Here is a 26987-nt window from a genome sequence, read left to right as displayed (position 1 = left end):
CTGCAGAACATTTTACTAAAGCCTCTGATTCCTCACAATTTGTCAGTAATTGGAGGAGCTGCTGGCAGTGTTTGGAGGTGGCCGCTCTACCTTTGAGGGTCCAAGAGAAATCAGAGAAAGGGAGTCCAGAGGAAAGGAGGAGGCCCTGATCATCACTGGACTTTTTTTCTTTAGTCTTAGTTATTAGGAAGAACTAGAGGAATTGCGGCCAGGCGCGGTGGCTCACGCCTGGAATCCCAGCACTTTGGGAGGCTGAGGCGGGCAGATCACCTGAGGTCAGGAGTTCAAGGCCAGCTTGGCCAAGGTATAGTGAAACCCCGTCTCTACTAAAAATACAGATACTAGCTGGGCGTGGTGGTGGGCACCTGTAATCCCAGCTACCTGGGAAGCTGGGTCAGGAGAATCGCCTGCACCCAGGAGATGGAGGTTGCAGGGAGCTGAGATCACACCACTGCCCTCCAGCCTGGGCAACAGAGTGGGACTCTGTCCCTCAAAAAACAAAATAAAACCAAAAAAAAAAAAAGAGGAATTGGAAGAACTAGAGGGATATCCAGAAACAGGAAGAGCCTAGAACTGTAGGATTATTGTTTTGAAAAATAGGCTAGGAGCTGGGCTTGATGATACAGCATTTTATTTTTATTTAATAAGGGAAAGAGAAAATTGGGAGTTTCCGGAGATAGTAGTACTAGCCTAATATTGGGCGTCAGCGAGATGTATTTAAAGAGACGAAATAGCAAGTGAACGTTTTGAAGTACTTGTCCCTGTAATGCAATGACATGAGCCTGTCAAGCCCAAGCTAACTGGTGTGTTTGTTTGTTTGGGGGCTGCAGTGCACCTGGAGCAGAGAGGGACCCTCCCGAGGACCGCGACGCCGAGCCCCAGCCTGGCAGCCCCGCCGCCGAATCCCTGGAGGAGCCAGATGCGGCCGCCAGCCTCAGCAGCACTAAGAAGGCTCCGCCGCCCCCCGATCCCGGCACCCCCGCTACCAAAGAAGGCGCCTGGGAGGCCATGGCCGCCGCCCCCGAGGAGCCTCCGCCCAGCGCCGGCCAGGACATCGCGGGGGACACAGCACCCCCTGACCTGTGTGATCCCGGGAGCTTAACAGGCGACGCGAGCCCGCTGTCCCAGGACGCAAAGGGGATGATCGCGGAGGGCCCGCGGGACTCGGCATTGGCGGAAGCCCCGGGGGGGTTGAGTCCGGCTCCGCCTGCGCGGTCGGAGGAGCCTTGCGAGCAGCCACTGCTTGTTCACCCCAGCGAGGACCACGCCCGGGACGCTCCGGACCCATCGCAGAGCTCGGGCGCGCTGGAGGCCGCAGAGGGGCCGCCAGCTCCTGTGTTGGACGTGGCCCCGGCCGGCCACCCGGAATGGGACGCTGAGCCTAGCCCCGGCGAAAGGGTCGAGGACGCCGCGGCGCCGAAAGCCCTAGGCCCTTCCCCAGCGAAGGAGAAAATCGGCAGCCTCAGAAAGGTGGACCGAGGCCACTACCGCAGCCGGAGGGAGCGCTCGTCCAGTGGGGAGCTCGCCAGAGACACCAGGAGCAAGACCGAGGGCCACCGTCACCGGCGGCGCCGCACCTGCACACGGGAGCGCGACCGTCAGGACCGCCACGCCCCGGAGTACCACCCCGGCCACAGCGACAGGCTCAGCCCCGGCGAGCGCCGCTCTCTGGGCAGGTACAGTCACCACCACTCCCGACACCGGAGCGGGGCGGAGCCGGACTGGGTCAGACACCACTATACTGAGGGCGAGCATGGCTGGGGCCGGGAGAAGTTCTACTCCGACAGGCCGCGCTGGGACAGGTGCCGGTACTACCATGACAGGTACGCCCCGTACGCTGCCCAGGACTGGAAGCCCTTCCACGGCGGCCGCGAGCACGAGCGAGCCGGGCTGCACGAGCGGCAGCACAAGGACCACAACCGGGGCCGTAGGAGCTGGGAGCCCGCCCGGGAGAGGGAGCGGCACCGCCCCAGCAGCCCCCGTGCAGGCGCGCCCCACGCCCTCGCCCCGCACCCCGACCGCTTCTCCCACGACAGAACTGCACTTGTAGCCGGAGACAACTGTAACCTCTCTGATCGGTTTCACGAACACGAAAATGGGAAGTCCCGGAAACGGAGACACGACAGCGTGGAAAACAGTGACAGTCATGTCGAGAAGAAAGCCTGGAGGAGCGAACAGAAGGATCCTCTAGAAGAGCCTAAAGCGAAGAAGCACAAAAAATCAAAGAAGAAAAAGAAATCCAAAGACAAACACCGAGACCGCGACTCCAGGTGAGCCGGGGGCCTTGTACTCCCCGAGGTGCCGGTGCTGCTGTCAGCAGTGGGGCCTGTCCCTTCTCACACGACTCAGGAGCAAGTGACCAGCCAGGCCACAGTTGTATCCGTCTGATTTGTGTCTTTCATTTCTGTAGGTTTTGAGATTTCACTATTTTTACAGATTTGTAAAAATTTGCCCTGCTTTTAAGCTGTATCTTTATTTCATGGTGTCGTTAAATGCCTAACAACCTTCTTTTTCAAAATGGTAGTGCCATTTTTGGTGAATGCTTTATAATTCTTCCAGGAGTAAGCATGCAGTGTTCCATCAGTGAATAATTGAGAGTCTTTGATCTTAGAATTGGTGTTAATATTCTTGTCAGATGTAGTTATGTTTTCATATCTGTTAGATTTTCCTGAAATTCAGTGGCTGTGAGGTAGGCAGACAACAGGAGGCGCACTTCTCCTGTGCCTGCCCGCCTGCCCAGCGTAGGCATCTGAGACACCTTTGTTTCCTTGGCCTTTGTTTTTGTCTCCATTTTTCAACTTGAAATCCAATTGGGAAATTTGTTTCTGTATTTTTTAAGAGACAGGGTGTTGTTCTGTCACCCAGGCTGGAGTGCAGTGATGCCATCATAACTCACTGCAGCCTTGACTTCCTGGGCTCAAATGATATTTCTCTTTCAGCCCTCAGCCTCTGGAGTAGCCGGGACTACAGGCGTGTGCTACCACCCTCAGCTAATTTTTTATTTTTGTAAAGACAGGATCTCGCTGTGCTGCCCACGTTGTTCTCAAACCCCTAGACTCAAGCGATCCTCCTGCCTCCCTAGGCTCAAACCCCTAGGCTCAAGCAATCCCAAAGCACTGGGATCACAGGCATGAGCCACCTCATTTGGCCTGTTTTTGTATTTTTAAAAAGCTAAATTGGTTGGAGATTGTCTTGCAAATGACTTATCCATGAGGAGATGGAAGAGCAGGAACAGAATTAGACATTTTAGTTGACATCTCTTGAAATTGAAACCGTGGGAAAGATTACCAAAAGCCATATGGAAAATAGGCAGTGGTTATTTGAGGGGAAAATAATATTGCTGCCAGGTGTCTCAGGCACATGGGAGGGAAGGAGGCTTAGTATTTCCTTTCCCTTCAAGTAACTACCGGTTTCGGGAAAACCTAGCAGAATCCTCCCTGCAGTGTTTGTCCAACAACCTTAGTTCCTGAGAAAGCTGAAGCAGAGGTGGGGCTGATCAGGATGGAGCTGAAGTTGGTGAATTTATGGCCCTGGACTGAAACAGTCATTACAATGAAGGCAAACTTGTTAAGTTTTTGAGACAGGGTCATGCTCTGTTGCCCAGGCTGGAGTGCAGTGTTGCAGTCGTAGTTCACTGCAGCCTCAACCTCCTGGGCTCGAGTGATCCTTCTGCCTCAGCCTCCTGAGTAGCTGAGACTACAGGTGTGCGCCACCATGCCTGGCCTACGTGGTTAATTAGATAAGAATTGTGCCTGTTTGCACAGTGAATGTTCTCAGTGAATGGGTGGAAAGGCCAAGCTCCAGGGTCTGCTGCTGGTGGTTTTGTGTTTTAGGGGTTTGAATTCTGGCTTTTCCTTCCGCAGGCATCAGCAGGACTCAGACCTCTCAGCAGCGTGCTCTGACACTGACCTCCACAGACACAAAAAAAAGAAGAAGAAAAAGAAGAGACATTCAAGAAAATCAGAGGACTTTGTTAAAGATTCAGAACTGCACTTACCCAGGGCCGCCAGCTTGGAGACTGTTGCCCAGTTCCGGAGAGCCCAGGGTGGCTTTCCTGTCTCTGGTGGCCCGCCTCTGGAAGGCGTCGGACCTTTCCGTGAGAAAACGAAACACTTACGGATGGAAAGCAGGGATGACAGGTGTCGTCTCTTTGAGTATGGCCAGGGTAAGAGGAGATACTTGGAATTAAGAAGATAGAAACTATTTCTTAATACATTTTCTTTGCAAAGGTGATTAACACATAGAAAACCTTAGGTGGCATCAGAGGGCACAGTTACTCAGAGCACCCCTGCCCTGCCTGGTCCGGCCTCAGTGCTCATCCCTGCAGTGTGGTTCCCTTGCACAGTTTGGCTCCTTAGCACCAAGCCCTTAGCGTTTATTGAAGGCCTAAGTGACACAGGACTGAGAGCAGCACTACCTGTGTCACCAAAGCCCTTGAACGTACAGCTCTGGGCATCTGACTGTTTGCCTTGCAAAGGACCAGAACTCTTGGTTTTATTTTATTTTATTTTATTATTTTATTTATTTCATTTTATTATTTTATTTTATTTTTATTTTATTTTATTAATTTATTTTTTGAGATGGAGTCTTGCTCTGTCACCCAGGCTGGAGTGCAGTGGTGGCAATCTCGGCTCACTGCAACCTCTGCCTCCCGGGTTCATGCCATTCTCCTGCCTCAGCCTCCCGAGTAGCTGGGACTACAGGTGCCCACCACCACACCCAGCTAAATTTTGTGTTTTTAGTAGAGACGGTGTTTCACCATGTTAGCCCAGGATGGTCTCGAGAACTCTTGGTTTTAAAGCATTTTTGATAGAAATACTTTTGCAGTGTATACGTTACTCTCCCAAATCCTTAAACCTGTAGCATTCTGAGTGTACCCTGACGCTCGGTACTGATTTGCTTGCTTGGGTCATTAGAAGCGTGGGCACCAGCCTCTGCTTGAGTGACACCGCAAAGGCCTCCATGTGGCGGGCCGCTGGCTGCCGCTGCCAGGTGTCCTGGATTCTCTTCTGCCCTGTGGGGCTGTGTCTCCGTCATGCGGCCACGCGCTGTGCTCTGACTGCACTCGAGGCAGCCCCCCCACTTCCTCTCCCGTTGGTGTCCAGTGACTGCTGGCCCTGGAGAGGAGCTGTGAGCCTGTTAGAAGTGGATGTCACTCGAGTTGGTGGACCTAGAGCGGAGGTTGGCAAACTGCAGCCCTGGGGCCAGCTTCGGCCAGTCACCTGGCTTTGTGTGAACTTGGAGTTAAGAATGGTTTTAATCTTTTTAAGTGGTTGGAAATAATCCCAAAGAAGAACAATGCGTTTCACATGAAAATGATGTGAAATTCAGACCGCAGTGTCTGTGGCTTGATTGGGGCGCAGCCAGGCGCATTCACACGCTGTCTGGCGGCTTCGCTGTCGCTGCCTGGCAGAGGTGAGTGGCTGCAGCAGGGCAGGGACCGTGTGGCTCGCAAAGCGAAAAATGTTTATTATTTGCCCCTTGACAGAAAAGGTTTGTCACCCTTGCCTGGACGCCCGTTGTTTGTGTTCATGTATGAAGCGCATCCCCTCCTCCCAGGGGCTTTTGACGAATCATCAGGGCCGCCCTGAGGCCTTTTGCTTCTCGGTTGTGTGGTGGGTTAGGTGGAGCTGTGTGTTCTGGGGAAGGCCTGTCCCTCCTAGCAGCCCAGAGCCGGCACGCATTGTTGATTGAGGGGTAAACGGTCCTTAGAGTGTGTTAAAGACAGCTGGGGGTTGTGGGGTGAGCCCCATGGGGGACATTTGCCCATGGAGTGCTGGGGAAACAGCCGGAGATGAGGACAGGCACCAGCACTGCCGGGCGAGGACGGGGAGCCTGCGGGCCTTGTAGACGTTCTGGACATTTCAGAATTGGTTTTGCATTCCCATTTCAGCGAATCGGGGAAGGAGATTTGTGAGGGCTGCTTGGTACCTGAGGATGCAGTGGATGGGCTGATTCTGAGTGTGGTGCGGGCTCCCAGGATATTGGGCTCCCAGCTGGGGCTGCTGGGAGACAGTGATGGCCCCCGAGGCAGCTGGTCCAGCGGGAGGGAGGTTGAACGTGATCTTGTTTGCCTCGTGTCTTGGGTGCTGTGGTCAGGCATGTGTCTGTGTGGTGGCCCTGCGTTTCCGTCCCCGTCCCACTGCACCGATGACAGGGTTTGCAGCTGGCACTTCTGCTGCGAGCAGACTGAGGAGCCTTTCTCGTCTTTCCAAGAAGGCCGCTGCCCGGCCCCGCCTCATCCAGCGTCCTGTGGTCCTGCCAGGTCCCCCTCTGCCCTGGACTTCGGCCCCTTGTCTTTCTCTTTCAAACTCCTCCTCTGGCTCTGTTCTGCCCAGTTCAGTTCTTGGGCCTGAGATCTGTTGTCTAACATCAGGCTGGGCGTGGGTTGGATGGAGCCTCAGTCATCACGTAAACCCTTTGATATCAGTAAAACCCTTGGAGCAGCAGCTGAGCGCTGGGACATCCCTGCTCACCTCGCTGGGGAGTGGCCTCAGGCGCTCACAGGGAACCGCAGTGGCTCTGACCATAGCCACTTAACGCACACACACAGCAGCGGCACTGGAGATTTTGCAACCATCATTAAAATCTCTCTCCTGACCTTTGCTTTCTAGGTGATTGAAAACTCAGCCTCAAAACAAAAAATTCACTAGTTATGGTAAGCTGTTTTCTTGTCTGTTTCCTCATTGTTTGTGGTGGCGCTGAGGGGACACAGGCAGAGGAGTTTTAATTCTGCGGCTCTGCCTGGGGGCTGGGCCCATAGGAGTTGGCAGAGCCATGGAGAGGGCCCCGGCAGGTTCCCAGCCAGCCCACATCCAGGCCATGTGCTTGGGGACAGACCTAGACCCTCCACCTCGTCACCTTTGCATTATTGGCTGGAGAAGACCCGCATCCCTCACGCAGGCAGAGTCGCCCTGTTCCCTTGTGCCTCACTGGGAAAAGCCAACCCAGCTCACAGCTGCAGAGCCCACGGGCCTTTGATAAACATCTGGGAAGGGAGAGGCCAGGTCCCGAGCACAGGCACCTCACTCAGGAGAGCGAAGCCTTGCTCCCTCGCCCATCCCGTCCCCCGTGCTGCTGTCTGCGCCCCGAGGTAGCACTGAGCTGGAGCCAGCACCCACCGTACAAAACCGTGGGAAGGTGGCCCAGGGCCGGGCGGCAGATCAGGACCTCGGAGCTGTGGAGGTTTGTTGGGTCACTTCACACAGCGGTCCTGGGAGAGTGACTGGTTTTATACCTGACCCTTGTGGAGCTAGAGGGGACAGTGAGCCATTTTTCCCTTGAAAGGAAACTGTCCAAATGTGTCTGTCACATGTCAGCAAGAGGAATTTAAAATGAATTTGCAAGTGAAGAGTCTGTGGATTAATTGGCCGTAATTAACAGGCTTTATCAATGTGTTCTCAAGGGAGAGGCCCAACCCTAATTAAGGAGCTAAACTTCCCGAGTGAGGGGCTGTGAGGATGGAGCTGGAGGAGGCATCTGGGGCAGGTGGTGGCCGGGCCCAGCAGATGGCGCCTCCCTGGCTGAGCTGCCCGCACTGCCAGTTTCCTCATTTCCACTCAGGAAAGTAGAGTGATCTCCTCAAGGAAGAGCTTCCCCAGCCTTCGGGAGCAGCTGGCAGGGCGTCCGGGAATAAGCCCTACGCGCTGCCGCCTGCCTCCAACTCACTAACCCTGCACCTCTTGTCTTTCAGATTCAACGCGTTCAACAGAAGCCATCCCCAGCCCAGCTTAAATTATAGACAATAACTCTGTTCCAATCTGCGTGGTGCTTCTTTAGTAAATACTGTACAGATTTTACCATGGAGAACTTTTTTTTTAGTTTTTACCTTTTCTTAATTACCCTTATTCCGAATGGACGAACACTTTCTACCACTGCTGACCATTGTAAAATACCGTGTATATAAATCCCATTGAAATAATGCCCTGGAATAGAACATCTCAAATGCTGCTTAATTACAGACTCAGGTCGATTACTTGTATTTCTTGTAACGTTCCTCCAAGTTAGACATCTGGTGCAAGACCAACCGGGAGACCATGGAATTGTCAAACGTACAAACTGACAGTGTGTATATTTAATTTAAAGACTTATTTAAAAACTCACAAGCTCTCACCTAGACTTTGGAGAGCAGTCTGTTTTCTGTAATGTCTGATACTAGAAACTAATTTGCTTATTTTAGTTGTATTCAAGATTTGAAGATGTATTTTATAGACAAGTTCTGTTTTTGAACTTTGTGGAACTGTTCCAATCAATTTCCCAGTTATGATGAGTATTTACATTATGAATGTATAACCCAGACATGATTTGTAAAGCCGACAGTATGTTTCTATTACACAACACTTTTTGATACAGCGTCTCTTGTCTTCACTGATACTGGAGTCTCCGTTGTCTGCTTGGTCCCTTCGAGTTTCTAGTTACAGATACAATCAATCATACTGTGATTTTATTTTTAATATGGATATGCTATCAAACTGTGATACACTTATAATTCACTGGTCCTGCATCAGGAGATGGAGTGGGGAAAACTGTATTTAATACAGTTTGTATCTGAATAATCTGTATGGTTTATACAGTTTGTGTTGTTCAGAGATGTTTAAAGTTTGATCTTTGTTTTTTTAAAGATTAAAAAAGCACTTGCCCCACTGTAAATATACAGCATGTAAAATTTCTATAGTATATAAATGGCAGCAAATCACACACTTGGCGTCTTTTTACTGCTCTTTCCCCCATTTGCTTCCAGACTCCTTCCTGTCATCTGAATTCACTTTCTTAAAACCTTCAAGTAAGTGCTACTGCTGAAGTCAGCACCTTCGGCCAGGCCATCCCACCTGGGACGGGCAAAGGAAAATTGGAGGGGTGTTTGCTGGACCCAACAATATCTGTTTCAAAGAACCAAGTCTTAGGCTTGTTTTAACAATACATGTGATTTTTATTTAGTGAACACAGTATTTGCAAGAGCTCTGACAGCCATCCACCCTCCAATCTTACTGTTCACTTTACAACCAAATATCAATAGAGGCTATTTCTTCATGCGAGCTGTGGGAGTATATACATTGAATAACAGATACTCCAGAAATCAACAGATGTACATTATTTACATATTACTGTATTTACCGCAAATAGAAATATTTTCTAAGGAAAAAAAAAGTCAATTTATGGTTTCTGGTCTACCACAGACCTAACTTCTCAGCAAAGCACATCTATGTAGATATCTGCATTTGTAACTTTAAAAATAGGCATTGCTTTCTATGAAGCACTAAGTGCTGCTCCATCTATAAATAGCTCCTATTTTCAGTTTGGTACCACATTAAACTGCCCCAAAATGTTCTGTGACCCCACAGACATTGCTGCTTATCTGGGTCCAGGGTCAGTCCAATTAAACTCAAATATGAACCAGGGTGCCCAGCAAGACAGGCTGGAAGGGCTGTGGCAGCCGCCGCCTCCCCGCGGGGCTCCCCTCACTGCCTCCTGGCCTCTGTCTCTGGAAGAAAGTATCTTTGGCCAGAGTTGGGACTCACAATTCAAGCCCTGCGCTCAGACATCAGGGCGGGGAGGAGGAGGATTGTGATTGTGACGGGGTCTGCCCAGGGTGAGGGACAAAAACAGATGTGTCCTGTTTCAGGGCCGTCCTGGTGGCGGCTAGCCCTGCGCAGTCACTGACCCAGAGAGTTTTCTGGACCAGGCCTGCCTCAAGGATCAGCAGGCATGATGGTTGCACGGCCTTCATGCTAATACTGTCATAACACAGCCTGGAGCTAGGCGATTTCCTTTGACCACAAAGTACCTGGAGTCTAACTCAGCACCACAGCCTCTGCATGGCTCCCGGGTGCGCACCACCTGGTGAAGCTCATTCACAGATGACAGTAAAGGGGAAGTTTGATCATCTGGCGACTCCTTCCTGCTGCTTCTCCCAACGCCCAAAACAAAGCTCTGCATCCCCAGGTCACACACCTGGGTTGGTCAGGAGGAGGCAACGGCTCGTCCGAGCACAACATGCTGACAGAGCTGGCTGTGGCCAGTCCTGGGTGCAGGGCCAGCCTGAGGGGTGGGCACCGCCGGAGCCGGCCGTCAGTGTGTGGTCTGGGTGGGGGTCCAGGCAGCGTTTATTTTCATGGAAGACTGGAGGCCAGAGTTGCGTATCTACCAGCCAGGCATTTCAAGAACGCTGACTTGCCTTTCTCAAAACTAAAACTTCCAATTTGAGGTATCAGTAACAAAGCCTAAGAACTTGGGAATGAAAGTCTGATGTAGGACGGGGGCTTCTGGCCTCAGACCCCTCTGCAGTCTAGTGTGACTTAAAGCTACATCAAGGTCAGCCGCAGGGAGGCGAAGGGCCTGCAGCCGCTCGGCCTCCACTTCAAGGCAACTCAAAGGAACAGTCTCTGCTGCTGAGAAGGAAACCTAGGTGCACACAGTCTGAGGTTTTGTTTCTGGACTGGGCATTTTGCACAGGAGTACAGATGCCCTCCAGAGGGTGCAGATTCAAGGTGTGTGTGCCTATGCAGGTGGGGCGGGAAGAGGAAGTCCATAGAGGAAAAGCCAGCCACCAATCCAACAGCTCAGTGTGCAACAGGGTCCTGGGGACGCAAGTCTCTCGACAGAGCAGCGTCTACCACGGGCCCAGGTCGGCCCAAGCACACAATGCCCCCCGTCCAGCCCTGCGCCCTCTCTGTAGGTGGGGCCCAGATCCATCCTTCCTTGAGCGGAGCACTGGGCACCTCCTATCCTTACATCCACAGCAAACTGACGACCTCCCAGGCGGGCGCGGAGCTTCGCCAGTTCCACCACCAGTGTCTATCTGGGTTCTCTACGTGCCGAGCCTCTGCACCCCAGGGCCTGTTCTTCCCTCCTCGTAGGGAGGGCACCTCTCTCAGGACATGGCGCGCTACATGGGGTGAGACTGTTTTTAGTTACTTCCGTGTCTATTCATTAAGAAATCTGGTCAAATTAGAAAGTCTGTAAAATAAGCGTTCATTTTGCCACAGGTTTTAAATAGCGATGAATATGGTCAAAAGCCAGTCTAACCCATGGATTCTGCTGACCTGTATGAAACGCTGCCATATGTGTGCATCTAAACAAAACATCAGCAGTTTCACGTGGTTCAGCGTATGGACCATCTGTGTCCAGGGAAAGGCTGTTTCCTAGGAGTTAGCAGTTACAGGCTAAACACCCCCAAACCATTAACTTATAATTGTAATGATTTGCTTAAAGTATTTGTGGGGCCAAAAAGCCTGGGTTGAAGGGAGGCCACATGGGAGTCACCCTGGAGACCCCAAGTGCCATGGCCGTCCCTCCCCCAGCCCGTCCTGAGCCCACCTGCTGCCCCCGGGGCTTGTCTGACAGCCTGACAGGGCAGGGCTGCACGCTGCCCCCGTGCCGGTGCCCCCAGCCCTCCCCTTGGGTGCTGCGTCTAGATGGATATTTTTTCAGTGCACAGTATATACTTGTGTCCGGGAGTTAACTTTATAGCTGCCATTCTAAAAATACTACTGTTAGAAAGTATCTTTTGTTATAATTTCAGAATATAAAAAGGCATATAAAAGCTATAATCCTATATATCTGAGAAAAATTCTGAATAAAAAACTGGTAGCTTTTCCTTTCCTGTTTTGCTATAAAACAGTGGCTTTCTAGAACGGTTAACACTGCCCCGAGTTAATGCGTTTGGCATGGTATGAATGAGGCTCCCGTCTGTGGAATCCGTCCCGTGTCTGCTGTGGAGAGAATCCGTCCCGAAGCTGCTGTCCTGGCTTCTCCCCCCAGGGGCACACGGGGTGGTCGCGGGAAGGAAATGCTTCTGGACACGCACAGCCGACCACAACCCCAGCCACGGCACGAGGCCTCGAGGATCAGTCTGGGCCACGGTATGCTCTGAAGCAGCAGCTTGCACTGCAGGGCGACCACCTCCCAGGACCCCAGCCACGGCACGAGGCCTTGGGGATGCCGCCTGGGCCATGGTATGCTCTGGAGAAGCAGCTTGCACCGCAGGGCGAACGCCTCCCTGCCACGCCTCCCGCGGAGGGGCGGCCCACGGTGTCTTTCTGCTGGGGTTGGGTCTTTTACCTGGGTCTTCTAGCCAGGAAAGCTATTTTTTATTGGCAATCCTTCGTTTCCTCGTTGCCAACATGTCATAGAAGGGATCCCTGCTGATACTGGCTCTGGTGAAAAAGGAAAACACACAGGTTAGGTCGTGGGTGACACACAGACCTCCCCTTTCCCACCAGCCAGCCCCAGAGGCTCCTCAGACAGGACCGCAGGCTCAGATCTGAGCATTGGCTTTGGCAGCCCGGCCCTCTGGGGTTTCTGGAGACAGAAGGTCCACTCCTGCACACGGAAGCATCCATGTTCCAGACCATCCCCCACCCTCCAACTGGCATGAGAAGACGGGCCTGGCCCCGCCCCCAGGGCCCCGCTCACTTGATGGATTTCATCCACTCCTCCTTCTCCTCCGGGCTGGGGGCTGAGATCCGGTACACCACATGGTTCCCCTCTACCACGCGGCCGTCGGCCTCCGTCTTACAGGCCTTGATGACCTGCCCTTTGTGGCTGGGATTGTAGAGCTCAAAACAGTTCTGGTGGAGAAAGAGAGAGGGCAGGCCATCACAGGGGCTTGGGGCAGGTTCCCTGCAGGCAGGCAGTGAGGATGGCTCCCAGGTGGCTGGCAGGAGAGAAGGTTCAGGAGGAAGAGCTTACCGGTTTCCGGGGGTCCTCCACCTCCCTGATGCTGAGGTTTTCCAACGGGATGATTCCCCTGGGCTCCTTATCCTACAAGAGAAAAGTACACGGTGGGGCTCACTGTGGGTCACCACCCTGAGGGTCCCTCGGCCCCAGGGCAGCTCCGGGACTGCTAGGAGGCGGCCAGGAGGCCTGGCCTTACTTACTGTTGTGTATTCAAAGTAATAGAGGCAGTTATCGGTCAGGATGAACCACCGGCGCTTCCAGGTCTTCACGCGCCCTCCTAGAAGCAGAAGGGCCCCGTGAGTCTGCGCTCCGTGCACAGGGAGCCCGCGGGTCCAAGAGGGGGCCCTGGACCTGCACAGATCACTGCGTTTTCAGAAAGGCCACCAGGCACCAGGCTTGGGTTTAGGTGTCCTTCAGCGTTCCCACCGCAGGGCCCCACATGCACCCACCCCGCCCACACTGGCGCCCCCTCCACGGCACTGAGGGGCCCCTCGATGACATGACCGCGCTACAATTCGCTTCCTGGGAGAGTTAGTGGGATGGATGGCGTCATTTCCCCACATGAGATGGCAGCGTGATGAAGTCAGGACTGTGCGCCCGGCTCTGTCCAGGACCTGACCCCACCATGTCAGGTGGTTATCACATTACAGAGGCCCTTGGGCAGCCCTGGGATCCATCAAAATCAATCACCCCTGGGCCCAGGGACTTGTGAGACTGAATTAATTTTGTAACAAGATCTGGAGCACACGTGCACACGCGCGTACCCCCATCTGTACCTGCCCTCCTCTCCCTAAGGGAAGGAAATCTCTGATCCTTAAACACTGAGCAGAGACAAACTGACTTCAGCTGCTAGCCTTGCCTGTGTTTGTTTTTTAAATAATTCAAAGAAATACACGCTCATGGCAATGAACTCAAGTGTTCCCTGGGGTACTAGGCCCTCACTGCCCCATGCCTCTCCAGCGCTGCGGAGCTCACCCGGCTTTCTCCGTGACAGGCCGGCAGGGGAGTAGCCCTCCCTCCCTGCGTGGGGGCCAGCGCGGGCACTGAGGCCTGGAGGCAAGATGGTGTGCGAAGGGCTCTGCAGATGCATCACCAGGACACGGGGGCTTTCCCTGTTGGGGCCTGGTTTGCAGAGACCCTGGGTGAGGAGGAACCAGCTGCAGGTGGGAGGAAGCCTGGCTCAGCGGTACTGGAGGCCGGAAGGGGTCTCCGCCGTCCCTCTGGGACCCTCTGGCCCCTGCCTCACTCAGCACTGCTGTCCTCCTTTGATGCCTAAGGCAGCCTGCAATGCGGTTGCCACCACCAGCCTGGGACAGGAGCCCAGCCTCCAGCTGTTCCTCCCCTCCCCACAGGCCCCATTTTCATCAGTGTCCCACCAGCCCACCTATTAAAGGGTCCGTCTAGACCCTGGTCTGGGCAAATCTGCCCCCCCAAGCTCCCTGCTGCATCTCCCCAGCCCTCAGACCCTGCCCCCAACATCTCTACTGAGCCCTGGCAGGGCTTCCACTCCCCGAGCCCCTGAAAACTGCTCCGTCACTGGAACCCTCTGCCCCAACTGTGGCACCGCCTCACTGGTCCCCTTTAAGACCCGGCCAGGTCTACAGCAAGGCCCAAAGTCCTTGTTGGCCTGGTGTCCCTGTGTCACCGCAGGCTCCATGCTCCATGCAAGCCCTTGGCCTTCACCCTCCCCACCTCCACTGAAGAATACCAGGGAGGCCCAAGTCCACAGGGGAGGGCAGGAGACCCTGGGGGCAACCCTGCCTTGTCCCACAGTCCTCCAGTGAGCAGTGAGAGGCGGTCTATGTCCCCGAGACCCCAGGGACAGGAGGACAGTGCTGATTCCTTCCAGGCACTTGCTCCAGCTTGAGCTGCTGGAGCAGAATCAGCTGACGGCAACTCCACTACCCTGACATCTGTCACTGTCACAGTTGCCTCTGCTTCCCTCCAGAGACTCCAGAGCAGGCCTCGCTCCAGCTGCACTGGTGCCAGCTGCCATCCCCCAAACAGCGGCCAGAGGCATCTTTTCAAAAACGTGGCAATCATGCCCCTCCCGGCTTGAAGCCCCCCAAAGGGTCCCACTGCACTCGACTTTAGACCCAACTCCTTGGGCAGCAGCAAGGGCCGCCCCTCCTGGCTCCCCAGCTGTGGCCTTTCTCCCTGCCCTGCTGAGTCTCCAGTTCTCGGGGAGCTCATCCGGAGCCCCCAGGTTGTGTGTTTCTGTCCAGCGCCTGCTCTCTGCCTCCACGCTCCCAGCATGGTGGACAGCAAAGGGCCTGTATGTTGCACTAGCCCGCACACTGGCCCCCGCCTGGGAGGGGTCTGCCAGGCAGCCTCTCAGCTCCACCTTGGGTCCCCCACTCACACCTCTCATGGAGAGCCCCATCCCTGTCCAGTCCTCAGGGCCAGGGGATCGTTGCAGACCAGGACTGCAGGCCCAGGGTAGGGGTGATAAGCTTGGTCTCAGAGCCCAGCAGGCTCTGCTCACACTTGTTTCTGGCCACACCACACAGCATTCTCACCTGCAGACAAGATTCTGGCTTCTGGAACCTGCAGACGGGAGCCACTTTCTCTCTGCAAGTTTCTGCCTTCATTGCCATTAGCAGGCAGGTGTGTGCGTGCACACACACGGGTCCACATGCACACACTTTCTGCATGACAGCTCGGATTGGACCACCTCCTATGAATTTTTTTTTTTTTTTTTTTTTTTGGTGATTGATTCAAGACTCAAAGTCTTAAGTTACCAACAATCGTAAGCCACGCCTGTGTACACAGCAGGGCTCCTACGCTCTGGCAAAGCATCCAGGCCTTTTTAAGACCACCTGTTCTAAAAGCAAATCTACAGTAAGAATGCAACCAAGCCAGGCCGCACTCCCCGCTGAGCCACGCCTAGAAGCACATTCTAGATCCTGCACCCGTCTCGTCTGCCTCCAGCCAGGGCCCTGGCTCGCCAGCCTTTGGTCTCGAACTTTGTTCCTGAGAACACAGCAGACATACAGGGTGCCTGGCTGGGAGAGGACAAGGAAGCCAGCCCCTAGAGCAGCAGGCGCCCACCAGGCCGCCCACCACACTGAGGCCACGCCAGCTGCACCAGCCCCTCCAGGGCCCCCGTGCTTGGCACCTGGCGCCCAGCCAGCTCTTGGTTCCTGTGAGCGCTGTGTGCACTCATTTCGTGGCCTGTTTATCTGCCCAACCAGAAAACAGGTTAGATAACACGAGCTCTGCTGTGCCTTCATTTCATTCACGCACTTACGTCTCTAGAGCCGACCTTTCCCGGGGGCAGGGGCCACATTAGCTGCCAGGCAGGCTGACGGCGTCATTGTCCCTCGAGGGGACACTGGTGGGCAATGCAGGAACCAGAAGGGAGGCATCTAATCAAACGAACGTCCCACTTATCCCGGCCCCAGAGTGCCTGCTGGCATTTCCGGTTACATCCCCCCACCGCCCCCCGCCGTCACCCTAGAACACTCGCACGATGTGATTTGAATCGCGTCTCTCAGGCACCTGAGCCCAAGACCATGGTGCTAGGTTTTCAGGCAAATATCTAGAACTCCCCTAAACCTCGGTATAGCCAGAAAAAAGTCAAAGAGCAATGGCCAAGGTCAAAGACCCTAATGGGAACGGCAGACCTGTGGGACTCATACCCCTTCCGCTAGCTGAGGAGGCCTGTGCCTGTCACACCGTGTCTCATCCTTCCTTGATAATTTTTATTTTATTTTTTTGAGACAAGGTCTCACTCTGTCGCTGAGGTGGGAGTGCAGTGGCACAGTCATGGCTCATTGGAGCCTCAACATCCTGGGCTCAGGCGATCCTCCTGCCTCAGCCTCCCTAGTAGCTGAGACTACAGGCACACACCATCATGCCAGTCTAATTTTTTACTTTTTTGTAAAGACGGGGTTTCACTATATTTTGCCCAGGTGGTCTGAAGCTCCTGGCCTAAGCAATCCTCCTGCCTCAGCCTCCCAAAGCACTAGGATTACACATATGAGCCACTGCACCCGGCTGATAAAATTTTTAAAAAATCACCAGGACGCTCCACTCCAGGTCTCACGTGCTGCCCGGCGGCCGCCTGCTCTCAGAAGGGCTTGTGTGAACCCAGCCACCGCATCTCACCCGCTTCACTGTGGGCATAAGGCAACCATCCCTGCCCCGCAGGCAAAACAACCCCTCAGCATTTCTAAAACTGCCCATAAGTGCCCTAAATTGCTCCAAAGGCCCTTAGAGCACCCCCAAAATCTCTCCATGCGCTGCTGGGTTAGTATGGGGTGGAGGGTGACACTGCAGGGACAGGGCTGGCTGTCTGCTTCTCTACTGCTGCAGACCCCTAGAGACACAGGGTGGGGGGCAAGCTGGTTCCCACACAGCATCCCCATGTGCTGCAGGTCCCAGCCACTCTCAGCCCTGCCCCTGGGGGTGGGTGTAGCATTCACCGCACCATGCACGGCGCGGCCCCAGCAAGTCCACAGATGGATCGGATGAATGGCAGCCACACAGCGGAGCTCACACAGACCAACGTGGGGAGACCGAGAGGAATGAGCCGCTGGGGAGGGGCGTGGGAAGCCACTGGGTACCTACCTCCTAAAGCAGGACAAGCAGGGACAGCCCGTCACAGAACAGAAAGGTGGGAGCCACAGGCAGAAGGAAAACAACAAGAAGGCACATTTAAACCACGCGTCAAAAATCACAGCCACACCAAACCGAGAGAGGCACACAGGTTCTGTGGAGATAATGCGCTTGCTTCTCGTGCAGGAAGCTGCCCTGGCTGGATCTGGATGCTAACTCAGCAGTTTTCTGGGACGGGCCTTGCAGCCTGGGCATTACTCTCTGCCGCGGACATGGTTCTGATGCCCTGGCTCAGAGAAGCAGCCGTGGCCGTGCAGCTACCGAGAGCAGGCTCTGGCTTAACCGCGTTTCTTTAACGTCTCTGCCTGCGGTGGGGGGCATTCCTACGATGAGCTTGGGAGGAACCCGAGGGGCTGCTGCCATGGGCAGAGGGGTCACGCCCGGGTCCCGCTGGGCCGGAGGCTCACCCAGCTTCAGGAGCCAGCCCTCGCGGTCGGGGTTGAAGAAGGTGTGGGTCAGGTCGTTCCCGTCGTCCTCCGGGATCTTAAATGGCTCGTTCTTAATGCTCTCATACAAATTCTGCAAGGAGGGAAAAACAGCAGCCAGTTCAGAGACTCAAACAGAGGAAAACGGCTGGCTGGGCAGAAAGCTCAGCGGGACCAGGGCGGCAAGGAGGCTTGGGAGGCGTGTCTAGAGTCACAGGCACTGCGGCCGCTCACAGCGAAGAGATCCTGCAGACGGCAGCGGCCGCGGGCCAGGGAGCTCACCCTCAGCAGCTCCTCAGGGAGGTCCCCGCCCTCGTTGATGCCGCGGTTCATGGCGATGAACCGTTCTGCTGTGGGCTTGTCACGCACGTTGTGGTTGTGCAGGCTGGTGTTGAGCATGATGATGGCGAATGACAGCACGTAGCACGTGTCTGCAACGAGTCCGGGGTGCTGGGCTCAGCCAGAGCCTCCAGTGGACAGTGGGACCACGCGTGCTGGGGGCCCGCCTGCAAGAGGTGCCCGGCCCACAGGTCTCCTCGCTCAGGGAAGGCAGGTCCCCAGGAACACACGCTGGGCTGTGCCCGGTGAGGGGCCAGGCTGTGGGCTCTGCACTGACCTGTGGACTGGAAGACCCCGGGGTTGCACAGGCAGTAGCGAGAAGCGAAAGCCTCCATCATGCGATCAATCTTCTGTGCCTCCCCGGGCAGCCTGAAGCTCCATAAGAACTGCCTGTGGAGAAAAGCCATGGGCGGCCGCATCAGAACCAACACCGCCTCACGGCCAAGGGCGGCTTCTGCCCACCTCTAGAAGGACGTTTTCCTCCCGAGCCTGGGGTGCAGCTCTGGCAGGGGCTTGGGGGCGCAGAGACAGAAAGGAGAAGACCCAGGACAGTCTCCTTCCATTCTGTAACTCGAGACACGCTTACTGATGGCTCATCTTTTTGTAGCTACAACCGATTCAGCAGCGAGGCCGGTTGTCTCTGCCCAAAAAGTAAATATCCAGGATCCTGGCACTTCTCTGTCCCCATTGCCACCATCTCCTGCTGCTGCCAGGTGATCACCAGAGCCCTGCCTGTCCCGAGCTGCCACCAGCCGGTCCTCACAGCATCAACAAGACCATGTCCTCCTTTCAGAACTCCCACACATAAGGCAGAGCCATAGTCCACAGGACAGTGTCCAAAGCCCCACCTACAGCACTGGGAGCTGCGGTCAGAAGCTGCTGCTACCTTGCTGGGGGGACACACGCCTGCCTCAGACACCAGGCCCAGCAGACACTCCCACCCTCAGGTATCCCCTCTGGCTGAGGTCTCCCTGGCTGCCCTGCCTGTAATTGCAACCCCCAGCCCAACAACCCACCCCCTGCCCACTGTTTCCCTTCCTTGCTTTCCTCAGCTGCGTGGCACCGCCCCTGCTACCTGTCTGCCTTAACCACCGTCTGGCCACCCAGGTGTGAGCCCCAGAGGCAGGGGCTGCAGTCTCCATGGCCAGCTGTGGCCTCTGGCACCAGCTATTCAGCAATGTCTGATGCTGCCGTGGATTTAGCACAAGGATCATGACCGAGTTAGACCTCAAGCCTCCAACTAAGTCTCTGGGCTTTTTAAAATACTGATCTCACCAGCCATCGGGGGAGGATGCAGCCTGGCCCCACGGGGCTCCTCTTCCTTTGCATGTCCCTCACACAGGGCAGCTTCCCCAGGGTCCTTCCTCTGCTCTCTCTTCCCGGGATTCCAGCCACGTCTGGCCCCACTCTCTACCAGGCCCCTTCTTCTCCGCCAGGCCTGCACCAGCAGCCTTCAGACTCAACATGACCGCCCCTCCTCCACCCCTCACTCCCTCTCTGCCCCACGTTCACCGGCAAAGCATGCACCTGCCCACCCCACAGCAGTAATGAGTCTTGAGTCAGCCCGCATGCCTCTGCCCCACACAGGCTTGCTGTGTCCCTCAGGACAAAAGCTAACATCCTCAGGGCAGCTCCTTAGGCCACAGGACCTGCCTGCATTCCCGCCCACCCTGTGCCTCCATCAGGCCCTCTACGGGGCTATGCCAGGCTCCCACAGCTGTGGGAATTAATAGGAACCTCTCTGGCTCTGGCCAGAGACTGATCGACTGAAAGAAATGGAGTCACGGCTGCAAGGGTCACGCCAGACACCCCTCCCAGACTCACCAGGCCTGCACCCTTCTCTGGATGTACAGCTTCCAGAAACGGAATCTGATAAGCCTGAACTGCGGCTGCAGGATTCTTATATGTTGCTAACTCTCAGCGCACTGCTCAGCCCCAGGTTGTGCTGTGAGCACAACATCACGAGGGTCCCACAGAAACGCTGCCAACATTGCAGTCTGCAGTTGAGGTAAGGCCATGAGGAAACACTCCACGTAAATGGGAACAAAAGTATGAAGCAGAAGGTTTGAGAAGACGATGAGGTGCAGCCTGATTTTCTCAGTCCGAGGGCCGACTGAGGCGGCTCCCACCACAGGCCCTGCCTCCTCTCCCCTGGGTGCTGCTGAGTGCCGGCTCAGGGTCGAGGCCCAGAACAGATGAAGAGCCCACACGACTCAGCCGAGGCACCAAGGAAGGAAGCGAGACAACTTCCTGCTTGCAGAGCATGAGGAAGAAAATGTGCAGGAAGGGCAGCTCAAGGGGGCGTCCAGGGAGTGTGTCCCGGACACCAAAATGGCAAGAAGCCTACATCCTCTCTGGCACACTCAGGTATCCATGCGTTTGGTGCTCTGGGTCAAATCTAGAAAGAAGTGACCCCATGGAGCACCAACGCCACGCCATACAGAGCTTGGGAAGAAGGCAATCAAACTACTGCCGAACAGCATTAAAAATAAAAGGAAACGGAGTGAAGGAGCACCAGCGGCCACGGTGAGGTAAGCGTGGCCCTTATCTTAAGCGTGTGCCCCAATTCCTGTCTAGGGCTGCTCAGTGTCACACAGCATTAGCTGGATCATCCCGAACAGGGGCCAGCATCTGTGAGACTCGTGTGGCACCAAGTTACCTGGAGTCAATTTACCGCCCCTGCTGCCCAGGCAGCGGTCCTCTGGCCTTCCCCATCCACTCTACACCCAGCAAATGATCACACTTACCTTAAGGCTTGTACAAGGTTGAGATCAGCAAACTCATGGAGTTCAACAAAAGCTTGAAGAACTTTAATATTAAATTCATCCCTGGGAAAAAAAGAAGTTTCAAACCTAATGTACATTATCCCTATCATTTTAAAAGATACGGTTTATGAATAATGTGGCTATGAACATTCATGCACAAGTTTTTGCATGGCCATACTTTTTTAAAACATTTGTATTTTTTGTAGAGGCAGGGCTCGATATGTTACCCAGGCTGGTCTGGAACTCCTGGGCTCAAGTGGTCCTCCCACACCTCCCTGGGCCTCCCAAAGCGCTGGGATTACAGGCATGAGCCACCACACCTAGCCACATTTTTATTTCTACTGAGTAAATACCTAAGAGTGGAATTACTGGGTTCCATGTTAAAGTTTATGTTTTACATTTTGAGGAACTGCCAGACCAATTTCCAAAGCATCATTTTATTTATTTATTTATTTATTTTGAGCCAGAATTTCACTCTTGTGGGCCAGACTGGAATGCAATGGCACGATCTCAACTCACCGAAATCTCTGCCTCCTGGGTTCAAAGCGATTCTCCTGCCTCACCCTCCTGAGTAGCTGGGATTACAGGCATGCGCCACCATGCCTGGCTAACTTTGGTATTTTTAGTAGAGATGGGGTTTCTCTATGTTGGTCAGGCTGGTCTCGAACTCCTGACCTCAGGTGATCCATCCACCTCAGCCTCCCAAAGTGCTGGGATTACAGGTGTGAGCCACTATGCCCGGCCACATCATTTTATATCTTATCAGCAATGAATAAGGGTTTGACTTCTCTGCAGGCCTTGCTGGCATTTGTTATGTGTCTTTTTTATTACAGCCGGCCTAATGGGTGTGAAATGGTATCTCCTTGTGGTTTCAATCTGCATCTCCTTGATGATCAATTGAGCATTTTTTCCTGTGCTTGTTGGCCACTTGTATAACGTCTATTCAGATCCTTTGCCAGTTTATAACTGAGAAATTTTTGTTATTTTTACTCTTATTTGGAAGAGTTCTTTATATAATCTAGATAGAAGTCCTTAGGAGATTACAAGGACTGAATCAGTATGATAATCGGTCCTTATAATCTGTTAAGGATTTATATCTAGATTATATAAAGACAAATATATGAAGATATTTGCAAGTCATACTGATTTATTTGTATTTTTTGTAGAGGCAGGGCTCACTATGTTACCCAGGATGGCCTGTGAGTTGTCTTTTTACCTTTTCTTCAGGCTAGTCAAGTGAAACAGCGGGAGTGTGGAAGGAACCAAGGAATCTGTAACTGGTGATTAGCTGTAAATACCACCATGCCCAGCCAGCCTTCACTTTCTTGATGTCTTCTGAAGCACAGTATTCTGATGAAGTAGAGTCTACCTACTCTTACCCAGCACCATTTGTTGAAAAGGCTATTCTTTCCCCCACTGAAACTGTCTTGGTACCTGGTTGAAAAATCATTTGACATTAATGTGAGGGTTTATTTCTGGATTCTGAATGCTATTCCATCATTTATATAAGTGTATCCTTATGCACTTATATATGCACAATGTCTTGATTTACAGTTTTTTTTTTTTTTTTTTGAGACAGAGTCTCACTCTGTTACCCAGGCTGGAGTACAATAGCATGATTTTGATAAACTGCAACCTCTGCCTCCTGGGTTCAAGCGATTCTCCTGCCTCAGCCTCCCAAGTGGCTGGGATTATAGGCACCTGCCATCGTGTCTGGCTAATTTTTGTATTTTTGTAGAGATGGGGTTTCACCATGTTGGCCAGGCTGGTCTTGAACTCCTGACCTCAAGTGATCTGCCCGCCTCAGCCTCCCAAAGTGCTGGGATTACAGAGTGAGCCACCATGCCTGGCCACTTTATTTTGTAATCAGGAAATGCGAGTTCTGCAACTCTGTTCTTTTTTAGGCTGCTGTGGTTATTTTGGGTCCCTTGAATTTTCCATAGTAATTTTAGGATGTGCAACTTCTGCAAAGAAGTCAGCTGGGATTTCAATAAGAAGTACAATAAATCTGTAGATCAATGTTGGAATACTGGCATCTTAGCAATAGTAAGCCCTCCAATCCATGAACATGGGATGCTTTTCCATTTATTTAGATCTTTTCATTTTTTTCAACAATTTGTGGTTTTTGGAGTAAAAATGTTGCTTTTTTGTTAAATTTATCTTAAGTATCTTATTCCTTTTAAGGCTATTATAAATGGAGTTGTTTACTTAATATCTTTTTCAGTTTACTCACTGCTATTGTATAGAAATACAACTGAGTTTTGTTTTTTTGTTTTTTTTTTTTTTTTTGAGCCAGAGTCTCACTCTGTCGCCCAGGCTGGAGTGCAGTGGCGCCATCTTGGCTCACTGCAAGCTCTGCCTCCCAGGTTCACGTCATTTTCCTGCCTCAGCCTCTCCCACAGCTGAGAATACAGGTGCCTGCCACCACGCCCAGCCAAGTTTTTGTGTTTTTAGTAGAGACGAGGTTTCACCGTGTTAGCCAGGATGGTCTCGATCTCCTGACCTCGTAATCTGCCTGCCTTGGTCTCCCAAAGTGCTGGGATTACAGGCGTGAGCCACCACGCCTGGACAATTTAAGTTTTGTATATTAATTGTATATCATGCAACCTTACTGAATGTATTACTTCTAATAGTTTTTAATGATTCCTTAGGATTTTCTATATACATGATTGCATCATCTGCAAATAGAATTTAATTTCTTCCTTTCCAATTTGGATGTCTTTATTTTCTTGTCTAACTGCCCTGGCAAGATGTGCCAGCACTGGGCTGAACAGCAGTGCTAAGAGCAGACATCCTTGTCTTGTTCTTGATCTTAGGGGGAAAGCAGTCTTTCATCATTAAATATGATGTTAAAGTGGGGTTTTTTATAGGTACCCTCCATCATGTTGAAGAAGTTCCCTGCCTGTCTTAGCTTTTTAAGTGTTTTTATCGTGAAGGAGTTTTGAGTTCTTTCAAATGCTTTTCCTATATTTGTTGAGAAGATCATGTGGGTTTTGTCCTTTATGTGAATGACAGATTACTTTAATTGACTTATATGTTGAACTAACCTTGCATACATGGGGTAAGTCCCCCTTGGTGCAGAATCCTTTTTACATATTGCTGACTGTATATTACAGTCATAAGAATAGAGTCTGCCATTTCCTAGCGGTGTCTTTGGTTTGGGTATCAGGTAGTGCTGGCCTCAGAGAATGAGTTGGGAAGTATTCCACTTTCACTTTCGATCAAATATTTTTTTTAAAAAAGCTAAAAACCAAAACCACCCAACTTTAGGAACTATTGGGCGTTTGTTTAAAAACACTTTCTTCTGGTCTTTGACAAAAGTCTGTTTGGCATACTCAGGGCATGTGCTGCCTCAGCAGTCCTGCCCTAACCTCTGCTAAGCCAGTCGCGGTCAGAAAGTAAATCTGACCTGCTGCCTTCCATTAAAAAAATTCACTTTCCACCTTTATTCATACCGCAAGTAACAGGAGAAAGAAAACCACTGAGAAATCTGGCGTATTTCTGGGCAAAACAGAAGACAATTAAGATGCTTTCCAAGATAAGAAGGGGCAGCAGCATTGTCAGTTCTGTCATGGCTCCCTGAAAAACAGGATTCCAAAGGAGTCCCAGGATCCCAGAATACGGTAATGCCCCTCTCCTCCCATGGACACGGGAGAGGAACCAATTGCACTGGGCTTACCTGGTATTGAGACGGGCATGTGGATGCCCACAGCCCACGGCTATATCATGCCTTTAGGCTGTGATGACCCCGAAAGTGGAGCGTGAGCCTAGGTCAAGCTGCAGGGCTGAGTGGCCCCAGGTAGGGCTTTGCATCCTCCTCTAACTCACCTTTCACCCAGGTAGTCCCCAATGACGGTCTTATTTAGGCCTTCTCCTTTATAAAGGAACTGGGCGACGTCTTCTGGGGAACTCTGTAGCAGGTCATTTTCTATTAGAAACTGAATTCCCTGAAGAACATTAGAAAGGAAGCACTGGTTAGGAGTGTCACTCAAACTCATTTTTCAAAGACAGAAATACACTTAGTGTCATGACTTAACTGGTATGGACACAGCAAAAATAATACCAGAGACACCCATACAACTGCACAATCTGATTTTCCCAAATCCATACTACATTTTATCCATCAAAGAAACGCATATTCATTCCTCCTGTCAGTTTACCAAGTTAAAAGACAGACAAACGGGTTATTGAACAAACCATTACAGGTTGTTATTAGAAACTATAAAAGCAGGAGTAACAGTAAGATTAGATTTCCCAAGCTTAGGAAGATGGTTTATTCTGTGTCTGCGAGGAACACTTTGTAGGTGGTGGCCACTGCTGGTTGGCCAACCTGGCCCCACTCCCAGGGATGCAGCGAGCGGGTGGTGCTGGTCCCCGCTCCCTGCCACCCCCTTCACTAGAGAGGGAGTTTCCTGGCTGCCTTTGGCACTAGAAATGACCTTGTGACCCAGATCTGGCCAGACAGAAAGACAAGCCTGGAGGGAAAGTTTTTGATTTCCTGGTAAAATGGGGCCCATGAGCCAGCACTGCTCTTCCTCCTCCTTTCTGCCCTGAACACGTATGTGATGACCAGAGCCACAGTGGCCATCTCACATGGGAAACCCTGAGATGGGCACAGGGACCGCCTTCTTGCCACTTGGGAGCCACCTACTGCTACACAGCTGCGTGAGAAGATAAACCTCCCCTGTGTAAGATACATTTTGTTGGATTTTCTAATACCTGATACCAAAAACATATTAACTGACATGCCGTGCCACCAAGCTCATCCAGTCAAAGCTCATGCCCACTCTGAGGGCTGCAGCACAGCTGACAATCTCAAAGGCAACGGGCTGCCCTGGCCTGAATCAGCTGAGCACTGTCTCATGAGAAGTCCCAGGAACCTATTAATAGAAATGTTTACCTCTAACACAGCCTTGCAGCCAGTTTCAAAATATGTGTTGGCAAGGGTGACAAGGGAATAGGGAATTCAGAAATCAATTTGCCAGGAGGCCATTTCTACAAATTCAGAGAGGCTTTATCCAGCTAAGACTCTCAGTACCCAAGACCAGGGCTGCCTCATACCCTCACAGTCTACCCAGAGATTTCCTATTTTTTTTAAACACACGAACGTCCATAGCAGCCTTATTTCCAAAAACTGAAAACAGTCAGTAAGAGAACCAATCAATACATTCTGGCATAATCACATGATGGAACACTCTACAGCCATGAAATGGAATGAACACTCACAAGAACGAATCTCACAGACATGATATGGAGCAAAACACGACACGGAAGAGTATTTCAGTTCCATTCATAGAAGGTTTTAAAAAGGCAAAACTAACTTACGGTGATTAAGGACTGGTTACCTTGGGGAGTGAATTCCCTAGGATGAGGCACCAGAAAGGTGCCCTGCAATATTCTACAACTGCGACTTGTTCTGGGTTGCAGTTATGTCAGTATATTAATTTATAAAGATGCTTCAAGCTGTACATTTAGAATTTGTGAACCATGATTTAATGTTATTCTCCAAAAAAAATCAGTGAGTCTAACAATCCTAAATCAATTCTCATATGTATCTGGTGAGAGTTTAAGTGGGTACACCCACAAGGGCACCATCTAAATTACCACACACACACACACACCCCCCCACACACACACACCCCACACACACCAGAAGCACACCAGACACACAAACCAGACACACACACCACACACACCAGAAACACACACCACACACAACACACACACACACACACACACACACACACACACACACACACACTGTAGCAATGCAGGTCTGGTCCTTTGAGAGGCCTAATGCAGCCCAAGTTCCCTGAAAACAGAGCCTAGGGCAGGAAAGACAGTGCTAGGGCTTTGCTATTGGCTCTAAGTGAGGAAAACAAGTGAGGCCAGTGGAGAAGCCAGGTGAGGCCATCAGCTGCAGGTGGAAAGGGAGGCAGGACACCCTCAGGGGTCACTAGTTGTCCCGTCATCTCTGGAGCTACGAGGCTGGGGGCCTGACCTTGCATGGTGAAGGCCCCTGCCACTGTCAGCTGAAGCCCAGGGAACTGAATGGGCCTGGGCATGAGGCTTCCATGAATTCCTCTGGATGCTCAAGACCTGCCCTAAAATTCAGAACATACAAAACACTGACATTTCTTGGAGAATGCTATCTGGGAGG

At 52.3% G+C, this 26987-nt stretch overlaps 2 protein-coding genes across 6 annotated transcripts in view; one reads left to right on the top strand and one right to left on the bottom strand.

The window, feature by feature from the left end:
* USP42 (ubiquitin specific peptidase 42) overlaps positions 1-8697 on the top strand; it is a 55014-nt gene extending 46317 nt beyond the window's left edge. For 4 of the 5 annotated variants that reach the window (XM_030796433.1, XM_030796432.1, XM_030796431.1 and 1 more), the window contains 4 exons: positions 831-2270; positions 3864-4165; positions 6615-6658; positions 7694-8697. In XM_030796433.1, the coding sequence (XP_030652293.1) occupies positions 831-2270; positions 3864-4165; positions 6615-6622 (1750 nt within the window). In that variant the 3' untranslated portion in view covers positions 6623-6658; positions 7694-8697. Of the gene's footprint in view, positions 1-830; positions 2271-3863; positions 4469-6614; positions 6659-7693 lie in introns of those variants that run through there. The other variant, XM_030796430.1, reaches the window with a different exon arrangement.
* A 211-nt stretch (positions 8698-8908) lies between these two features.
* Positions 8909-26987, bottom strand: part of CYTH3 (cytohesin 3) — a 114287-nt gene continuing 96208 nt past the window's right edge. The window contains exons 5-13 of the mRNA XM_003281912.4: positions 24656-24774; positions 20810-20890; positions 18340-18452; positions 18006-18154; positions 17706-17817; positions 12879-12955; positions 12691-12762; positions 12415-12569; positions 8909-12155 (exon numbers count right to left, since the gene is read on the bottom strand). Coding sequence (XP_003281960.1) covers positions 12083-12155; positions 12415-12569; positions 12691-12762; positions 12879-12955; positions 17706-17817; positions 18006-18154; positions 18340-18452; positions 20810-20890; positions 24656-24774 — 951 coding nt within the window. The 3' untranslated portion in view covers positions 8909-12082. The remainder of the gene's footprint in view (positions 12156-12414; positions 12570-12690; positions 12763-12878; positions 12956-17705; positions 17818-18005; positions 18155-18339; positions 18453-20809; positions 20891-24655; positions 24775-26987) is intronic.

The sequence above is a fragment of the Nomascus leucogenys genome, chromosome 17, assembly GCF_006542625.1.
Source record: "Nomascus leucogenys isolate Asia chromosome 17, Asia_NLE_v1, whole genome shotgun sequence".
NCBI lineage: Eukaryota > Metazoa > Chordata > Mammalia > Primates > Hylobatidae > Nomascus > Nomascus leucogenys.
The sequence above is the reverse complement of the archived record's forward strand: the minus strand, read 5'-3'. Positions and strand labels throughout refer to the sequence as shown.